Genomic DNA, 19,575 nt, shown 5'->3' on the forward strand with positions numbered 1-19,575 from the left:
ACGTTCTTTCTTGTTCTGACTAGCTTATGATGTTATGACATGTAGACACATTTTAAAAAATGAACATTGTGCTATTTTAAATTAAAACTAATTAAATGCTTCAATAATAGAAGTTCTATTTAAAAAATCTCTTTACCTTAATGAGACTCTGTGATCTTTTCCTGTCCTTTTTCCTGGGCCTTGCTTTTCTACAAAGTTGTGTTCAATATGTGTGTTCAATTTTGAGTTCTTCCTACTTTTCAGTGTTACTATAGAGTGTTCCAAGTGTATCAGCGTGGAAACTTTTGAATTCATATTGTTGATAAGTTAGGGAGCTTATTCCTTGAAGGACTGAACTTGAACTGTTAGAGTAGTTTTTCTGTTTTTGAATCTGTGGATCTTGACTAACATCTTAAAAATAATGACATAACAGTCTTCCAAGGCAATAGAAATAAAAGCAAAAATAAACAAATGGGACCTAATCAAACTTATAAGCTTTTGCACAGCAGAGGAAACCATCAACAAAATGAAAAGATAGACTACAGAATGGGAGAAAATATTTGCAAATAATACGACCGACAAGGGATTAATTTCCCAAATATACAAACAGCTCATACAACTCAATAACAAAAAAACAAACAACCCAATTAAAAATGGGCAGAACCTTACATAGACATTTCTCCAAAGAAGACATACAGATGGCCACTAGGCACATGAAAAGATACTCAACATCACTAATTATTAGAGAAACACAAATCAAAATTACAATGAGGTACCATCTCATACCAGTCAGGATGGCCATCATTAAAAAGTCCACACTGGGCTTCCCTGGTGGCGCAGTGGTTGAGAATCTGCCTGCCAATGCAGGGGACACGGGTTCGAGCCCTGGTCTGGGAAGATCCCACATGCCGCGGAGCAACTAGGCTCGTGAGCCACAATTACTGAGCCTGTGCGTCTGGAGCCTGTGCTCCGCAACAAGACAGGCCACGATAGTGAGAGGCCCACGCACCGCGATGAAGAGTGGCCCCCACTTGCCGCAACTAGAGAAAAGCCCTCGCACAGAAACGAAGACCCAACACAGCCATAAATCAAAATAAAAAAAAATAAAAAAAAGTCCACAAATAACAAATGCTGGAGAGGGTGTGGAGAAAAGGGAACCCTCCTACACTGTTGGTGGGAGTGTAAATTGGTGCAGTCACTATGGAAAACAGTGTGGAGATTCCTCAAAAAGCTAAAAATAGAGTTGCCATATGATCCAGCCATCCCACTCTTGGGCATATATCCAGATAAAGCTATAATTGGAAAAGATATGCATATCCCAGTGTTCATAGCAGCACTATTCACAATAGCCAAAACATGGAAGCAACCTAAATGTCCATCAACAGATGAATGGATGAAGAAGATGTGGTGTGTGTGTGTGTGTGTGTGTGTATACACACACACACACACACACAATGGAATATTACTCAGCCATAAAAAAGAATGAAATAATGCCATTTGCAGCAACATGGATGGACCTAGAGATTATCATACTAAGTGAAGTCAGACAGAGAAAGACAAATACCATATGATATCACTTATATGTGGAATCTAAAATATGACACAAATGAACTTATCTACGAAACAGAAACAGACACACAGAGAACAGACTTGTGGTTGCCAAGGGGGAGTGGGGGTGGGGAGGGATAAATTAGGAATTTGGGATTAGCAGATACAAACTATTATATATAAAATAGATAAACAACAAGGTCCTACTGTATAGCACAGGGAACTACATTCAGTGTCTTGTAATAAATTATAATGGAAATGAATATTAAAAAGTATGTATACATACACATATATATAACTGAATCACTTTGCTATACACCAGAAACTAACACAACATTGGAACTCAACTATACTTCAATAAAAAAATAATAATGACATAGAATGGAATTGAAAATATCAGTGGTTTCGTAAATGTTTGTTTCAGTTTATATTTGTGTGTGGATGTGTGTTTGCTGGTTAGTCATGGACTGCTTTGGTTCCCAAAACTAAGACCTTAAGTGAAATATAACTATGTATCCCCTCTGCCCAGGATGGATGTGTAAGAAACAAGTTTTTATCGTAGTGATAACTTTAAAAATCCACTTAAATATAAATAGATAAACCATATTCTATACCAAATAAAGCACAGAGGGGAAAAAAACCTTTCGTGTGAAGGGTATACATTTGTTAGTTCTTTGGTTCACATGCTTGCCTACGCTTTTCCTTTGGCCTTCTGTTACATCAGCTAGCTTCTACCTGAGGAAAGCTACAACACAAACACAGACCACATGTGAGAAGCCATTATTTTATAATTAGCTGCCTTCAATTCATTTTATGATTCTGTGTTTATTCTTGATGTTCAAAGCAGCATTCATTTCATCACTCCCTCCTCTCCTTTTCCTCATTAGCAGTCATCTCATTCAGCTATAACTTTTACCCCCTCGTCGTCATCTTAAAACACTCATGCAGGCACACACACCTACACCCACGGCTACTTCCAATTAATTCAGAGGCTTTCTTAGGGGATGACTCAGCATGATTCATCAGCCTGTCTCTTTGGTGAACCCGTGTTACCAAGTAGCCAATGTATTTTTAATAGTTAACCCATCGCATAGGCCAAACAAGATTCAGGTTTCTTCTAGTGTACTGTTGTAGTCCAGCTCAGTTACGATAAGTATCCAGGCATGTATCAGGATAGGATAAAAAATTATGGAATTGAGGTTTAGAATGAAGGGATTCCCAGGACTGGAAGAAATTCCTGGATTCAGAAGTAAAAGAAGGTTATTTTAAATTTAGTTCTATTCATTTACAGAATGAATTTTGTTTAAGCAGTAGTTGATACTGAGAAAGTCATATTATTAACCGATAAGAGGAGGAAAGGCCACAGCCTGAGGATCACATAATGTCAGTCGAAACCAAATGGACACCATGATGTTTGTTTTCACCTCTTTGTAATGAAGTGTGTAGTGAACTTTGGACAGTGCCTAAACTACGTTCCAGAAGGTCTTTTATGGAATGCCTACTCACCATGATGTACTTCAGTTATTAAAAGTGTGTAAGAACTGAGTTACATGAGTGAATTATTGATATATCCCTAGTGGCAGGACCCCACTTGAGAGTGGGGATTACTCTAGTTCCCAGTCATTGGTGGTGTTTCCTGGAGCCTTGGTGGAGACTCAAGCAGAGTGGAGATCCAGGGGATAACTGGTGCTGGTTTCTCTGGTAACCAGAGAACTGGTAACAGGTAGTTATAATGGCTTGTCCTGACATCTCTACATTGCTGCCTGTTTTCATGTTGTACTTTTGCATCTAGTGACATGATGCATACATTTGCCTGAGTTTCTCAGTTGGTGTTGGAGGGCAGCTGTGAAAGTATAATGTTTGAAAATGTCTCATTGAGATCTTACTACATGATACACTTGCTTTTGTATTGCCTTTCAGAATTAAAGCGATAGAGAGTCCAAACAAAGAAGATGATACCCAGTGGCTGACCTACTGGGTAGTGTATGGTGTGTTCAGCATTGCCGAATTCTTCTCTGACCTCTTCCTGTCATGGTTCCCCTTCTACTACATGCTGAAGGTACGTTGGCTTTCCTGAACTGCCGTTTTCTTCCATCTGTGTTTTTGCTTTGCTCCCTACCCCTGAAATAAACTCCATCTCAGGTCCTATATACAAGGAATAGGAACAGATGCTTGAAGGTTGGACATCTGTGGCTCTGCCTCAGATTAATAAACAGGAAGACAGGATTCAACATGTCTAACTTATTCTGTATATTATCTTGGAAACAGCCAAAGCAATTGTGTCTTTACAATGTGTTTGATAATAATAAAAGATGGAAATACTGTGAACTAGCACAAGCATTGCTCTTTGCCAAGATCCTATCTTAATGCTCTGTTGTCTGTGTTTGATGCATCAACATTGTAAATTTTACCAAGTCATCAATTATTCACAGTGGTGTGCTGGAGTCATTATTTCTGGAAAAAAATACTTATTTCTTAATAGGTTTGGAAAAAGCAGACGTGAAACGGGCTCTCTGAGGAAGTCATTTTAATAACTCTGGCAGGTGCAGTTTAATAACTCTGGCAGTGCTGGGATCAGCCCTGCCACGCCTTGTGTTTGCCAGAGAACTCTCCTCGGCTACTACTGTGTGAGGAAAGGGAGTAGGACGTTGAACTCGTCCCTAATGGCACCTGTATCAACTCCAGCCTTGGCCTCCAAGGCAAATGACGATGAAAAGTTTGCATCTTTTGATAGATAGAGTGGTTGGTTCTTTTTCTCTAAATGGGACAGACTGTCTTCAGTTGATTCCTCAGGTGTCTTCCATGGAAGAGGCTTGCTTCCGGTTAGTTGCATAGGATGTAAATAGTTCCTCAGATTCACCGACCCAGACTTCCCAAGCTGCCGAGGGTGGTGAGTCCAGCTCTTATGAATTCTGGGTCCTCTTCTTTTCCCTCATACTCTTACGTATTTGCTTTAGTTAAGAGTTACACATGACATAGTTTAAAGACTCAAATAGCTCTGGAAGAGTTTTGAAGATCTGCACTCCTGCCCCTTATATTGCCCTTCCTTAAAAGCAACCGCTGTCCCTTCATTTATGACAGATTATTTTGTCATTTACCTCTGTTTCTAAGTAATATCCTTGTTTAGTTACCTTTTAATTTTTATGTTTTACACGTTAGCTCTTTTATTTATTTATTTATTTATTTGGCTGCGCCGGGTCTTAGTTGCGGCACATCTGCGGGATCTAGTTCCCTGACAAGGGATAGAACCTGGGCCCCCTGCATTGGGAGCACGGAGTTTTAACCACTGGACCACCAGGGAAGTCCCTACACATTAGCCCTTGATTCCCACCAGAAGATAAGGATTTGGCTTTCTTTCCTCCTTCCTCCCTGCCACACATGCAGGCTTGATAGTAATAAAAGATGTCCCCATCTTCCTCAGGGATAATTTTGGTTAGATAAGGCTTCACTGCTTTTATTATTATGACTTGTTAAGCACTGTTTAGTTGGGCCATATAGTATATATATAATGTACATGCAGTGTTACAGCAGGTTTTTAGTTTCCCCGGAATTAATAATTGTTTCCTTATTTCTATATTTAGGCCTATTTTGAGTGTCCTTGTTATTTTAATTTGTCCTAATGTCTACATTTCTATTTACTTGCTTTTTAAGTTTTCTATCTAAAGAAACGTAGTTACAGGAAATTAGATAGCGGAAGCTCTGTCATCCTTTGGTCTCCTTCCCCGCAGCCACCACCACGTTGATATTACCTTGATTTTTAATTCTTGGTAATTATGGATATATTTTTTCTTTTCCTCTGGCCTTACCTATTTTTCAAACATATTTATTTGTATTTTCCTTCTTTCTGGGAGATTTTCTCAATCCAATCTTCCAATTTTCAGTTTTGTTCCATTCTGCTGTTTATGCCATACATTGTGTTCTTATTTCAGCTGTTGTATTTTTCATACCTAGTAGTTTTGCTTGGCTCTTCCCTATGTTTTCTTGTTCTTCTTTCATGTCGCTGTATTTCTTTTAGTATAGCTGTTTTTAAATTCTTGGTCGTTCACTTCTAAAATTTCTGCTGCTGATAGAATCTGTAGTTGATTGTGTTGTCTCTGTTTTGAACTGGTTGTACTTTTCAAATACCTTGTTATTTTGGCCTGTAAGTTCCTTCTCCTCCAGGAGTATCAGCTATTCCATCGGGTGTTAGAATGGAGGAGGCCACACCCTGATCCATGCTAGTCCATAGCTCAGGGTAGGGGTGTGTGAGTCCTAGGGTGGGGACCCCCAGGCAGCAGAAGAGCCACAGGTGATTACCCTTCCCCCACTAAACAGCTCCTCAGGTGCAGGTGTCACCCTTTGCTCCCCCAGCAGCGCTAGAAGCAGCTGCTCCTAAGTTGGAATTCACAGCTCTAGGGGTTGGAGCAGGAGGGCTTGAGGAGGAACTGCCCTGGCTACTTAGTCCCTAGCTGTTCTCCTCAGTGCCTCACAGGGCAGGACTTCTATGCCAAAACCTCTGTTTTAGAAAAAGTATAGGAGAATGTTTTTTAACTTGGAGGTATAGAAACTAGACAGAAATTTCTATATGACAATGGGCAGTATAAGCAAAGATAAAATCATGACAGACTAGGAGGATGTATTTACAACACTTACACCAGATAAGGAATTAATATCCAGAATATATAAAAACATTTACAAGTAAGAAGAAAAGAAGAAAAATGAACAAAGGTTATAAATAGACGTTTCACAGAAGAGAAAAAAATATGCGTAGTCAGTGATCTGGGAAATGTGAGTTAAAATAGTGAAATACCATATTTTGCTCATTACATTGGCAGGTATTTAAAAGATTGAGAATATCTGGTATTGGTGAATATATTGGGAAATGGATGTGTGGTGGTAATGCTATAAATTGGAATAGCCTTTTTAAAGGAGGTGCTGACAGTTTCTTATCAAAATGAAAAATGATACTCTAGCAATTCTAAGTATCCATCCTAAGGAAATATTTACCACGCATAAGAGAGCTGCATAAGGACATTTATTGCCGCATTTTTGGTTCTAAATAAAAATTATAAAAAAAAAAAACGCTGCAGGGTCCGTCAACTGGTAAATGGTTAAATGAATTAATAGTACATCCATACCAGTTAAATGAAATGAAATGGTCCATTTGTAGAGATATAGAAATTTTGCATAATTCATTAATTATAAAAAATTATAGAATATTACAGTATGAAACCACTTATGGTTAAAAAAAAGAAAAGCTAAATAGTTTAAAAGTTTAAATGAAAACATGGATATTCTCTTAATTTTGAATGCTGTTACCACAGAACGCCTTTAACACAGCTGAAAATTTTTCCTTCAAAACAAATGGGAAAAAAATTGGTCTGTGGGAAGATTTAAGATTCCAGAGATTGCTGGATTTTTCGTGTGTTTTTGTTATCCAAAGATATTTAGCACTTATAAAAATACTTTTATAATCTTTAATTTGAATGTCCATAATTTAAACTTAAAATATTTTTGAACCCCTTAATAAGATCCATCTAACGGCAGTGACATCACATTGCGGTCTCTAACAGAAGGAAACTGGGCTTTTGCCTTGGGCCCCACTGCTCGCCCTGAACAATATCCCGTCCGCAGAACCACTCACACCAGTATCTGACCTCAGACTTCCGAAACACAAGCCCGACTTCAGCCTGCTCCTGATCGCCTCTGCTAATGGAGGCCCCTTGAAGTAGAAAGTATCCAAAATAAAAGATAATCACCAAGTCATTTATATTTGATTTTGAAGTACATTACAAAAATTGCTTTGCAACAAATTTTCCTCCCTAACAGTAAAACAAATGCACATCCATTAGTAGTGAGTGTCCAGCTGTTTGATGTCACGGCGTCCAGAATGAGAGAGTGAATTTACCGCATATGTTCCAAATAGATAATATACTTGAGATGATTAAAAATTGATTATGCTGTCAATAAAAATGCTTTCTTCCTGCATTAGTGGCGTATTCTGAGTGGCTTCAGTGAACTGACTGAGAAAAGGTCTCTGAATTGCAGAGTGTGTAGGAGAATATCCCATTTTAAGGACTAGCATTAGATCTTACCTATGCCATTGCTACAATCACAAGGTGATTGTGTGGGAGGATGAAAAGGAGACCTGCAACTAAGGCCTTGTTTACTGTTTTATCTTTTGCATAATTAGTATTGTTGGCCTTTTCCCCCCATTTTTCTAAAGCAGCCTATAAGATTGCAGGAATATAAGAGGAACCATGATTAGGCATCAAGGGTTAGTCGAGAAGATACTGTTCAATGTATTGAGCTAGAAAAAGTGGATCCTGCCTGTTCAGAGCTTTGCTCTGAGGTCCACCTTTGAACAGGAAGGTTTAAAAATAAATGTATTTATTTAAAAATAAATTTTTTCTCTGATTGTGAAAGTAGTGTATTTCTTTATTCAGCAGATATTTATTTAGAACCTCTATGTGCCAGAATCTGTTCTAGGTCAGGGGGATTTTGGTAAATAAAACAAAATCCCTGCTGTCATACTATTTGCATTTGTGTTGTGTGTGTGTGCATGTGTGTTGGGGCATGTTTTAGATAGGGAAGAAAATAGTATTTGGAAGACTACCACTGTTATCATCTTAGGGTAGTCTTCCTTTTTTTTTTTAATGTGCAGATAAATTGCTTGATGTAAGACAATTGTTATTGTCTTAACCATCTATGTATGGTTGAAACCATATATATCAGGGGTCCCCAACCCCCAGGCCACGGACCAGTACCAGTCCGTGGCCTGTTGGGAACCGGGCCACAGAGCAGGAGGTGAGCGGCGGGCAAGCAGGCGAAGCTTCATCTGCTGCTCCCCATCGCTTGCGTTATCACCTGAACCATACGCCCCACCCCCCCGCGGAAAAATCGTTGTCTTCCACGAAACCGGTCCCTGGTGCCAAAAAGGTTGGGGACCGCTGATATATATGATATATGATTCTATAACTCACTTTTTTTCAATTAACACAATATTATGAGTATTTTCTCGTTCAATATTCTTTGACATAAATGTCTAATCCATTATAGATAATAATTTATTCATTCCCCAGTTAATAGACATTTAGGACATTTATCTTGCTATTTTAACTAATGCTACAATGAATATCTTTGCACCTCATCTTTACTCTCATTTGAATCATCTTCTAGATTTATTTTTAAAACAAGGTTGAATAAACTTTGGCAAGTTGAAGTCCTGATCCAGACCGTCACCTGTATTGTTTCATCCATTGACGGCATAACATTTCTCTTCTTATCTTTGTAGGAGGCAAAAAAGAAAAATCTTCCCCTTCCCATGTTGGTTTTTACCTTGCATTTGTGCATGCCGAGCAGTCTGTTTTAACTTTAGCCCATGACTATTCTCGTGGCTGTGTTGCAGAGGCTTCCCAAGGCTTCTGTTTCTGATCAAGTGATTGCAGCATACCAGGAAGTCAGTGTTGAAATACATTTTTTCTGACATTAACTCTCAGTTTGCACCAGGCTAGTCCCAAACCGTGCATATTAAGTATATCCCTACCTTGGAAATACCTCTTCTAGGGGAAAATTGAGTAGTGACAGCATTAGAGTCATAGACAGAATTATCTGGCCTGTTGTAATTTGTAATTTAAGGATTTAGTGTGTCAGTGCTAATAATGCCGAGAGTTGAGTTGAAATGGCGTGCCCGGACTCTTTGTCTGAACTCTTTGTCTGAGTGGGCTTGTGTTTGCTGTTGGAAGTATCGTCAGCTGGCACTTTGAGGGCAGCTTGATTAAAAGGATGGCCAGATCTGTGTAGCTCAGGGTATTCCTCGGCTGTAGAGTAGTTACATAGATTAAGAAAAGGGAGTTGTAAAAGCTGGTGGCTGAATATCACCTTGAGAGTTGAATAGTAATTAACTTTATTTTTAATACAAGAAAGTTACTTCATATGAGAACTGGAAAATGCTCACGATGTAGGTAAAGAGCAGTAATTATTTTATTGTCTCAAGACGATAGCTAGAGGGTACCAGAAAGAACTAACTGAACAGCCTGGAGAATAGCCTATAAAGTTAATCACATTGCAGAGGTACAGAAATGTAGACTCTTGGCTCTGGTCCTGTCTGGTAGCCATGCTTAATTCATCCAGAAAATCTGAATGAATCAGCTTTTCTGGGTTGCTGAAGGGCTGTTATCTGCATAGGCAGGTAATATTTCAGAGATTTTTCAACAACAGTAAGAACTGTAGGACTTGGTAATACTACTACTATCTTGTATGTTTTTTAATTTGTGACTTTCCTAAAAATCCTGCAGAAGAGAAAATCGACTCTTAGAGAGGTTGTTTGATTTACCTAAAGTCATAGAACAGATACCAACTCTCCTGGTTCTTAACCCAGTGAGTTATTTCTACTTCACCTTGAGGCCTGTGGGCATGTGTGTCTACATCAATAATCCATTCCTGACAATTAGATATTCTACGTAGGAATACGAGCCAGGAGACTATTTCTTACAATTTTAAATAGTAAAAATTAAAATGTATTACATGTCAATTTAAAACTCCATGCCAATTTCCTAAATATTAATATAGCAAGATGCCCCTGTATAAATAACAAATATATTGGATGTTAGATGCTAAAAACTAAATCCAAATAGTTCCTGCTCTCCAAGTAGTTAATATAGTTGGTGGGAAACTATTGCTTTGTTTGCAGTAAGTAGTACATGGCGTATCCCCTTGGACACTGCATTCTCTTCAAAATGTCCACACAGAATTCCGATGTTCTGTCAAGAATGTAACTTTTCCTTTTCCTGTATATCATTTTGTCTAAATTGTTTTATTAAGTTTTAGGTGTGTGTGTATGTATTAGTGTTACCTATATAAGCAACCGATGGAGGGACTTCCCTGGTAGTCGAGCGGTTAAGACTCCGCGCTTCCACTGCAGGGGGTGCGGGTTCCATCCCTGGTTGGGGAACTAAGATCCCACATGCTTTGTGTGTGGCCGGAAAAAAAAAACCAAAAAAACAAATGATGGAAAACATGAATGTTTGGATACTAAAAACCACAGGGAAATGTTAACTAGAGAGATGGTCTCTAGGGTCTGCCTGTTAATAACCTGGCTGTAAGCAGAGGACATTAAAGCTAAAGCCAGTGAAAACTGCAGTCACACTTAGTTCTATGCTTCGGGTTAATGCAAATGTGTAGTTCAGAAAACCAGGTTTCTCTGGCATATCTTCACAAGGATGGCTGGCCAAGCCCAGTGTGTGCTGGAGCAGAGTCACTTGGAAAACTAAAAGTAAATGTGGAGCTACACACACACACTAAAGACTGAGGATATTTCAAGGAATTGGCTTCATTTAAGAGCTTGGACCTGTAACAGAAGGTCTTATTTGCCACTGTGTGTCTGTGCGGGCTCACTGGAGTTTTGGGTGGTTGCACATACAGCTGTAGTGAGACTACGAGATGGCCAGTCTGAATCTTTGCCCTTCCCCTTCCTACTGCCATGCTTTCCCATCCTTTGCTTTCCTAACTCTGAACATCCCATTTTCAGTAAATGAGTTTTGGAGTCTGTCGCCCGTAAGGGGTGGGAGAGGTAAAGAGAGGGCTGGCTTAAAATCATAACTTGGAGATTATGGCAATGAATTGCATTTGGCTGAATTCTCTGATATGGAAAGCAGGCAACTTTTTGGGAATACATGGAGAAAATTTTGTCTGTAGCTGTTAATAGTCACTGATTCTACTTATTATTTTATGTTGTTTTCTAGTATAGTTTGGCTTGAATATTTACATTTTAAAATACATTGTTTTTTTTTTTATAAATTTATTTATTTATTTATTATTTATTTTTGGCTGCGTTGGGTCTTCCTTGTTGCACGCGGGCTTTCTCTAGTTGCGGCGAGCGGGGGCTGCTCTTCCTTGCAGTGCATGGGTTTCTCATCGTGGTGGCTTCTCTTGTTGCGGAGCATGGGCTCCAGGTGCGCGGGCTTCAGTGGTTGTGGCGCACGGGCTTAGTTGGTCCGCGGCATGTGGGATCTTCCCCAACCAGGGCTCAAACCCGTGTCCCCTGCAGGTGGATTCTTAACCACTGTGCCACCAGGGAAGCCCACATTGTTTTTTGTATAAATTGCTTTCACTTTGTTTTTTCTTTATATTCCAGGTAGAAGACTTTTTTTTTTTTGGTAATTGTGTATGTAAGTATGTCATGACTTTGAATTTCATTTCAGGTAGTAAAAGGAGAGGTAAGAACAAAATAATTGTTTAAAAAGGGTGTATGTTGGTCCTGGGATTTGATTTTACCTGGCTTAAAGCTCTAATGAGGTAGCTTGTTACTGTTTCATGGATGTTGGTAGAAGACACAGTATTCTTGGGATAGGGACAGAGCCTTACTATGCTAGATGCTCCAAGTGTTTCTTATTTTCTTACAAAATCTGTATGAGGTAGATTTTTTAAAATTTCTACTAATATATTTTTTTTATAGAGTCAAAACAGACTTAAGCAATTAAGTAACTTGCACAAGGTTTTCCCAGCTAGTAAGAAGATTGGAACCAGTTTTTCTGAGCCCAGTTCTCTTACCTCTATATACTGTAGTATACAATTCTCTTAGTCCCCAGTTTGTCGGGTGGAGAGATCTGTGTATACCTTTAGATCAAGATTTTAAATTTTGTGTATTTTGCTTTGTATTCTTACTGATTTCTAGTTTTTTGATATATTAATTTCTGATGGAAATGTTAAAAATCGATTGTGGATTTTGTCCATTTATCTATATAATTCTGACTTTCAAGTTTATACATTTCAGAGCTATATTTGGAAGTGATATATAATTATAAACTACATAATTATAAAAATTAAAATTATATAATTGTAAATATAAAAAACACAAAGCTATATATATTTACATATTTCAAAGATATATAGGTTCAGGCAAATTGTTCTCCTTGACAAACTGTTTTCCTTCTTTATCACTGTTTACTTATTTTGCCTTATGTTTATGTACTATTAATATTACTATAATATATGAGCTAATTTGAGAGTTGGTATTTGTCAGATACATCTTTTTTCATCTCATTTTCAGTGTTCCCAATTGGTTTTATCTCTGGTGTGTTTCTTATCAGAAGCATATAGCCATAGTTTGTTTTTTTAAAATCCAGTCTGGTATCCCCTGTCTTTTGAAAGCTCGCCCCCCGACCCTAATCTGTTTAGAACCTGCATTTTGTTTTGTATTTTGAGTGTCATAGAAGTTCAAAGTGTAATGGAAATTTCTCAGAGCCAACGTGGTACTGCTGGGGTGAGCTTTGGGAACAGATGTGTGCATTTTAACTCAAGCTCTCTGTCATTAGTAGTAGCCCCTTAGCAGGTTTGCATTTCTAGAGCAAACTTAAAAGACCATCTTAGAAAGGAACGTAGGTTCTTGATTATTTGAATACATTCTTTGGTTTGGAATAAAAGGACTATAGAATTAAATATATATGGCATAAGTAGTCGAAAGGGTTTTTACTTTAAGGAGGAGAAGTAAAAACTACAGATTTGGAATCTCAAGGAATGACTTCTGTTTTTTATAGAGTCACCTATGCTGTGTGGAATACAATATAGTTAGAAGCTTTTAAGCTGAAAGAACACAGTATGCTGTTTATCAAACATTCTAGGGAAATGAGCATATCATTCTGAATGTTCCCTTTTTTGCTGATTCATTATATTATAGAGGAATAAATTGCTTGGACAACTTAAAGTGCTGAGTTATTTATCATTTGAATAAACAGTAAAAGTTTTTTCAAAGTAAACATAGTGTGACAGTTCTTGTGTAAGTTCTTAGGGTAGAACTCTTGTCAATTTTTCATCTCAATAGCAAAGTAGAGCCATAAAGAAAGAGTTAAAAATAATATCTACATTCAAGGTGAAAGATGATGAACAGCTGACTGTAAAGATTCCTTGAAGGCTAAGATCTACCCAAAACTGAGATCCCACTAAGGGAAGAATTCGAGAATGGCCAGGGTATTTTTTTCTATAACAGGATGAATAAAGGTGACAAACTTACTGAGGTAAGCCTGTTGAGAACAAGCCTCATAGATACCTGCGTGGACAGGGTTTACACACGCAGATAAGTACTATTTTTTTAATTGATTAAGAGTTATAATTAATAAAAGTCTCTTGTAACTCTCAACTAAAAAGTGGTCCAAGTTAGGAAGGAAGTTAAGCTGCTGGACTTGGTGTGTTTTGCCTTTCTTTGTCAGTCTCAGCTTTTCCTTACTAGGTCATTATTTGTCATGTTTCTTCCATCTAAGAAAAGCGCACCTGTATCCTGCAGGAAACACTGGAAATGCTGTTGGGGCAAATAGCAGAGGCAGTGCCATCCCCAGAGTAGTGGTGGCAGCGTGTGTCGTCAGATGCCGCTGCCCTCTGTCACCATGCTGCCTCTCCTCTGTGCAGTGCGGCTTCCTGTTGTGGTGCATGGCTCCCAGCCCGGCCAACGGAGCGGACCTGCTCTACGCGCGCATCATCCGTCCTTTCTTCCTGAAGCACGAGTCGCAGGTGGACAACGTGGTGAATGACTTGAAGGACAAAGCCAAAGAGACTGCAGATGCCATCTCTAAAGAAGGTATGGCTCGGGGACAGCTGATTCAGCGTGTGAGAGGATATGGGATATACTGAGCCCACATAACAAGCTTCCTCACTTCGTGTCCTATAACCTTTCCTCAGCCGTGTGCCAGGGCTAGTCTGGGATTTCTTTCCCAAGACTTTGCCTGTTGCCTTTACTTTTCCCAACATTCTTCTACCATGTCACATAAAACACATCATTCGGTCAGCACATTAGGAAAAATGACTTTCCTTTGGTGGGTAGAGATTTCAGAGTCATCTGTTTTTATACACAAGTGCAGTCTCTTTACTTCATTTCAGGTTGAACTGCTTAATATGCTGTTTACACTGCTTTTGTTAGAGGGCCAAGAGAATGCCCTCTCTCTCAGCTCTCCTGATCCTTTCATTCAAATACTTATTTGTTGAGGTGCTTAATATGTGCCAAGCATGTTCATAGCACTGGGCATGAACCAGGGAACCAGACAGACCAATGGACCATAGTGAACTCATGAAGGTTACAATCTTGTTGAGAGAGAGAGAGAAACAATACCATTGAAAAGCAAGTTATATGGCATACTTAGCAGATGATACAGAGAAAAATTAAGCAGATAGAAAGATAGTGCCAGGGGCTGAAGGGAAGGTTACAATTTTAAATAGAGTGATGTAGCAAATCTTCACAAAGAAGGCTCTACTGAGTCAAAGTTGAAAGTGTTAAGGGTAGGAACCATGGGGAAGAAAGCTCCAGATAGAAGAAACAGCATGTGCAAAAGCCGGGAGTGGGCAGAGTAGGATTGGTAGGGGGTGATCTAGAGGGAGAGTTGAAGGAGACAAGGTCAGAGAGGTTGGGGAGTGGAGCTGGAAGAAGCCAGATCATATAATGCCCTCCAGGCTGTTGTAAGGGCTTTGGCTTTTATTCTGCGTGAGATGGGCGTGAGATGGGCGTGAGATGGGCGTGAGATGGGGTGCCACTGGAGAACTGTGAGCAAAGGAGCAACATGATTCATCCTCTGTTGGAACAGGCTTATGTTGGCCACTGTATTAAGAATAGACTGAAGGGGGACAAGAAGGAAATCAGGAGACCAGTTAAAAGGCTATTGCGGTGATCTGGCTGAAGATGGTGGTGGTGGCTTGACTTGTTTGTAGTGGTAGCAGTAGGAGGTGAGAAGTCAGATCCTTGATATGTTTTGGAGTTAGAACCAGTAGGATTTGCTTATGGATCAGGCATGGAGTACAAGAGAGGAGTCAAGGATGAGGCCAAGCTTTTTTAGCCTGAACACATGGAAGGATAGAATTGCCACTGAGCTGGGGAAGACTGGGTGTTAACAGGTGTAGAGGGGAAAATAAGGAATTTAGTTCTGGACACACCTTTGTGTCTCCTGGGTACATGGAGAAGTCGGCACAGCCAGGTGGATATGGACGTTGAGAGTTCAGGAGACAGGGCAGGGCTAGGGATAGAAATTTGGGGGGAGGTTACCCACATATGGACAGTATAATAAGCATGAGACTGGATGAGATCACAAGGGAGTGAGTGTAGTTAGAAAAGAGGAAGTCTGAGGCCTGGGCCCTGTGGCCACCAATATTTAGAGATTGAAGAAATGAGAAGCAACCAAAAAAGCAGACTGATAAGGACTGGCCAGTTGAGCAAGCAAGAAAACTCGAGACTGTGGTATCCTTGGGGCCAAGTGAAGACAGCGTTTCAAAGAGGAGGGAGGGGTCCGTGGCCACACGGTGCAGACGGGTCAAGGAGGATAAGGGCTGAAAACTGAGTCTTGGATTTAGCAGTGAGGAAGGCACTAGTGGTCTTGACAAAACAGAGTTTGTGGGGTGGCGAGAGCAAAATCCTGATCAGAATAGATTTTATGGGAGGAAGGGCATGAGAGAACGTAGATTAGTCTTTTGAGAAGTTTTCCGCAGAGAGTAGAAGAATGGGGCTGTAACTGGAGGAAGGTACTAGGGTCCTGAGGATGTTTATTTCTTTTTCTTAAGGTAGAAGAAACAAAGTAGGTTTGAAAATTAATAGGAATGATCCAGTAGAGAGCAAAAAAATGATAGGAGTGAGAAGGTGAATTGCTGGAGCTCTGTCCTGGAATAGACCAGAGGAGACAGGGTCTAGAGTACAAATAGAGGGATCGGTCGTAGGAGCGGGAACAGTTTAGAATTATAGGAGGGGAATCAGTGTTGATGGGTGAAGATGCTGGTAGCTGAGCGTATGTGATGGTGAGAGCTTACAGAAGTGATTTTCTCATCACTTCAAATTCCTCAGTAAACTAAGAAGAAAGAAGGTCAACTGAGAGAGGGTGGGGAAGGAGGTGATAGAAAGGGGAGATGATATGAAATAGTTACTTAGGACGAGGGTCAGCAAGCTTTTTCCGTAACGGGTCAGATGATAAATACTTCAGCTTTTGCCGGCCGTCAGGTCTCTGTGGCATCTACTCAACCCTGCCATTGTAGCTTCACGCAACACGCAGCCAGAGGTGACACGGTGACCAGTGAGTGTGACTGTAGTGTGCTGGCCGCTCTAAGACAGGGGAGAGTGGATGGACTGGGTCAGGGTCGTGTGATCGCCAGGGGGCATTAGAGGCTCACTGGAGGTTTGTGTTCCTGAACTCATAGTGAGGCCACGTAGTCTGCTTGTGTCTTCTTTTCCAGCCACATTTCCAGCTGCGTGGGTGCAGCCGTGGGATAGATGGAGAGCTGCGTCCGGGTTGACTTGGTTAAGTAGGAGCTCTGAAGGGGGATCTAATGAGTGGTTCATGTTTGATGGCGGAGGAGGGAAGTGAGGAACAGTGAAAGGGGCGATAGAATCGATGGATTATACAACCAGGTGGTGGGGGAAGAAGAACTCGGAGTCAGGAAAATAGAGGGAGCGGGCTGCAAAGATAGGAGGTGATGGTGGAGTGGGACCCTCGGCACTGAGACCAGAGAGGGGCAGCCATTACTGGTTGTGACAGTGAGGACGTGAGGTAGGCTGGAGCAGGTAGGGTGGAATGTCAAGGTTATTGGAGGGGAGGAACCAAGAGGCCAGGATACTGGAAGAATATCGTAATCACTGATAATTAAAGTAAGAGTAGTGCTAGAGAGTGATATTAAGTTTGGAGGTAAAATCTTAAAGAAATGAGGCAGCACAGCCCAAGGGTCAGCGGACTGGAAAAAGAAGGGCAAGTGGGAAAGATAATCTGATGACATGAGATTCTGAACATGGCCCTGAAGAACAAAGGACGCTTTCTGGACCTCCAGACCCAGTAGTACCAGGGTCATGGAAGGAAAAAACAGCCGACACTTGAGAAAGCAGTGTCCTTAGGGGACAGCCAGGTTTCTGTAAAAGCAACAAGGTAAAGGACACATTCAGAGAAATGGATGAGGATAGAGGAGATCTCGCTAATGATGGGACTTAAATTCCAGAGGGCACAGTAAGGGTTTTAAAAAGTGGAGAATGGGCATAGAATTAGAGAATTAAAAAAAAAAAAAAGTTCTACAATAATGAGAAACTGGGAGACAAGAGGTGACCTGGCCCCTGGGGAAGGAAGATCCTCCAGACGGTCCCCCAGCAGCTGTGTGTCCCGGCAGTGGTGTGCTTTCCCCTCCCCCCCATCACAGGCTGTTCTCTCCCGACGCTTGCTCCTGGGCACATGGCTCCAGTCTCCTTCAGAATGTTTTTTTACAGTTTCTTCACATCCTCCCACTTTGGGATCGCCAGTTCCTTTTTAAGAGATTTCTTAACTGTTCCTCCTTGCTCTTAGCCTAACCAGCAACCTCTGGTGATGTCATTTCTGTCTAGTTTGCCCACATTTCTTAGTCTTTGATTCTCTCAGATCTCAGTACTCTGAAATCCGATTTTACTTTGATCCGATTTTACTTTGATACATTCCTAAACAGAGGTGTGAGAATGAAAATAAGTTAAGAGGAATTTAGGTGCTGACACATTTTAGACTTTTCTCCGAGTTTCTGGATTCTCCAAAAAGGACATTTTTGCAAAAGGCTAGTTAAGAGAGAAGCTGCAGTTTCTGTGTAAACTTTGTTCAGCAATTTTAATTGAGTGAAGGGAGAGCAGCTGTCAGGCAGCTGGTGAACAAGGAGGGTCTCCTTGGCTGGCATTCCCCTTGGGGCTCCATCAAGAACAGCTGCAGTTTGTGGAATCTCAGGAGGCCTGGAGGCTTCCAGAACACTCCCCCCTGCCCCATCACACATATCACACTCGTTCTTACAGCACATTCCAAGCCACTTGGTAATTAGGCAGGGTAGGTGGGGCTTAATCTCCCACAGATGTAAGAATATTTTCCTGATGAATGTAGCTTCGTGCCACGAACTTGAAGACTTACAGCAAACTCTTCCCATCATACAAGGAAATGGTGGCACAACGATAGAACATAAACATGCATATAAGTATTCCGTCATTTCTTGATTCGGGGAATGATGATTTTCTCTGATTTTTGTCACTAAGGCATAGACAGCCGACCCTGTTGTCATCAGATTGAGACAGTGAAATTGTACAGGTGAGCGCCCAGACACAAAGGAGAATTTCTTGAATGTACAGGGGACACTATACGCTCAAGAAATCTCTACTTCTTGTGATACTTAAAGGAGGACAGAGGGCAATGGCTTAGGTGACAGTCACTGCAAGGGGGCTAGGCCAGACGACCTTCAGAAACTCTGCTCAAGTACTCAGGATTTGCCCTTGAAGAGGTCTCTTGTCCATTTCCGGGAAACTCTCCTAGCCCTGCCCACAAACCTCAGTATGTTCTCATCTGAGCATGAGTCATCCAAGTTGTTAATCTAGTAGCTACATTAGGCACAGAACCGCATTGCAAGTAGCTCTGATGCAATTTTCTTTCCTCCTAACAGCCAAGAAAGCTGCTGTGAATTTACTGGGTGAGGAAAAGAAGAGCACCTAAATCACTGACTGGATGAAACCTTTCTGCCCTCTCTGTACCTTCCTTTTAGAGCTTGATGTTATATTAGGAACTGTGGTATAATCATTTTAATAATGTTGCCTTGGAAACATTTTTGATATATTAAAAAAAGGAATGTGTAAGTTTTTTTTGCTTACTTTTACTGTCTGTATACACAGGGAGCATTTAAATTTAATGCAATGGGCAGTGTCCAAGTTTTTGGAAAGTACATTTTGCCTCTGGGTAGGAAAAGACAATAACGTCACCATCCTGCAGGAAATATAAACTTAAAATTATATATCCTACAGGCTTTGTACTTCAGTGGGCTCTCTCTGCATGCATTTTCTCTGTACTTTTAGGATACTCTATAATGGTCTACTTCATGTAAAGTACAATTTTGTATTAAATGTTTTTGATGTATTTGTGCATACACACGCATAGGGAAATGTTACTGTCTGTGCATAATGCTCATGGGGAGCTCCTGCCAAAGGCTGAAGGTTCCACTGTGCTGGTGTGATCTGAATAATACTTCAGAAAATTAATACACATGAGTAATGTTTCATATGAACAGTTAAGTGATAAATGAGGCTGAACTGGAGGTTGGCCTGGTGGTTTTCCTAACATTGTAGCA

The 19,575-nt window shown here is 40.4% G+C and overlaps 1 protein-coding gene across 1 annotated transcript in view; it reads left to right on the plus strand.

The window, feature by feature from the left end:
• The window catches only part of REEP5 (receptor accessory protein 5), a 40,350-nt gene extending 21,263 nt beyond the window's left edge, over positions 1–19,087 (plus strand). The window contains exons 3-5 of the mRNA XM_061189515.1: positions 3,448–3,586; positions 13,909–14,077; positions 18,898–19,087. Coding sequence (XP_061045498.1) covers positions 3,448–3,586; positions 13,909–14,077; positions 18,898–18,947 — 358 coding nt within the window. The 3' untranslated portion in view covers positions 18,948–19,087. The remainder of the gene's footprint in view (positions 1–3,447; positions 3,587–13,908; positions 14,078–18,897) is intronic.
• The last annotated feature ends 488 nt before the right edge of the window (positions 19,088–19,575 follow it).

This window comes from Eubalaena glacialis, chromosome 4 (assembly GCF_028564815.1).
Source record: "Eubalaena glacialis isolate mEubGla1 chromosome 4, mEubGla1.1.hap2.+ XY, whole genome shotgun sequence".
Classification (NCBI taxonomy): domain Eukaryota; kingdom Metazoa; phylum Chordata; class Mammalia; order Artiodactyla; family Balaenidae; genus Eubalaena; species Eubalaena glacialis.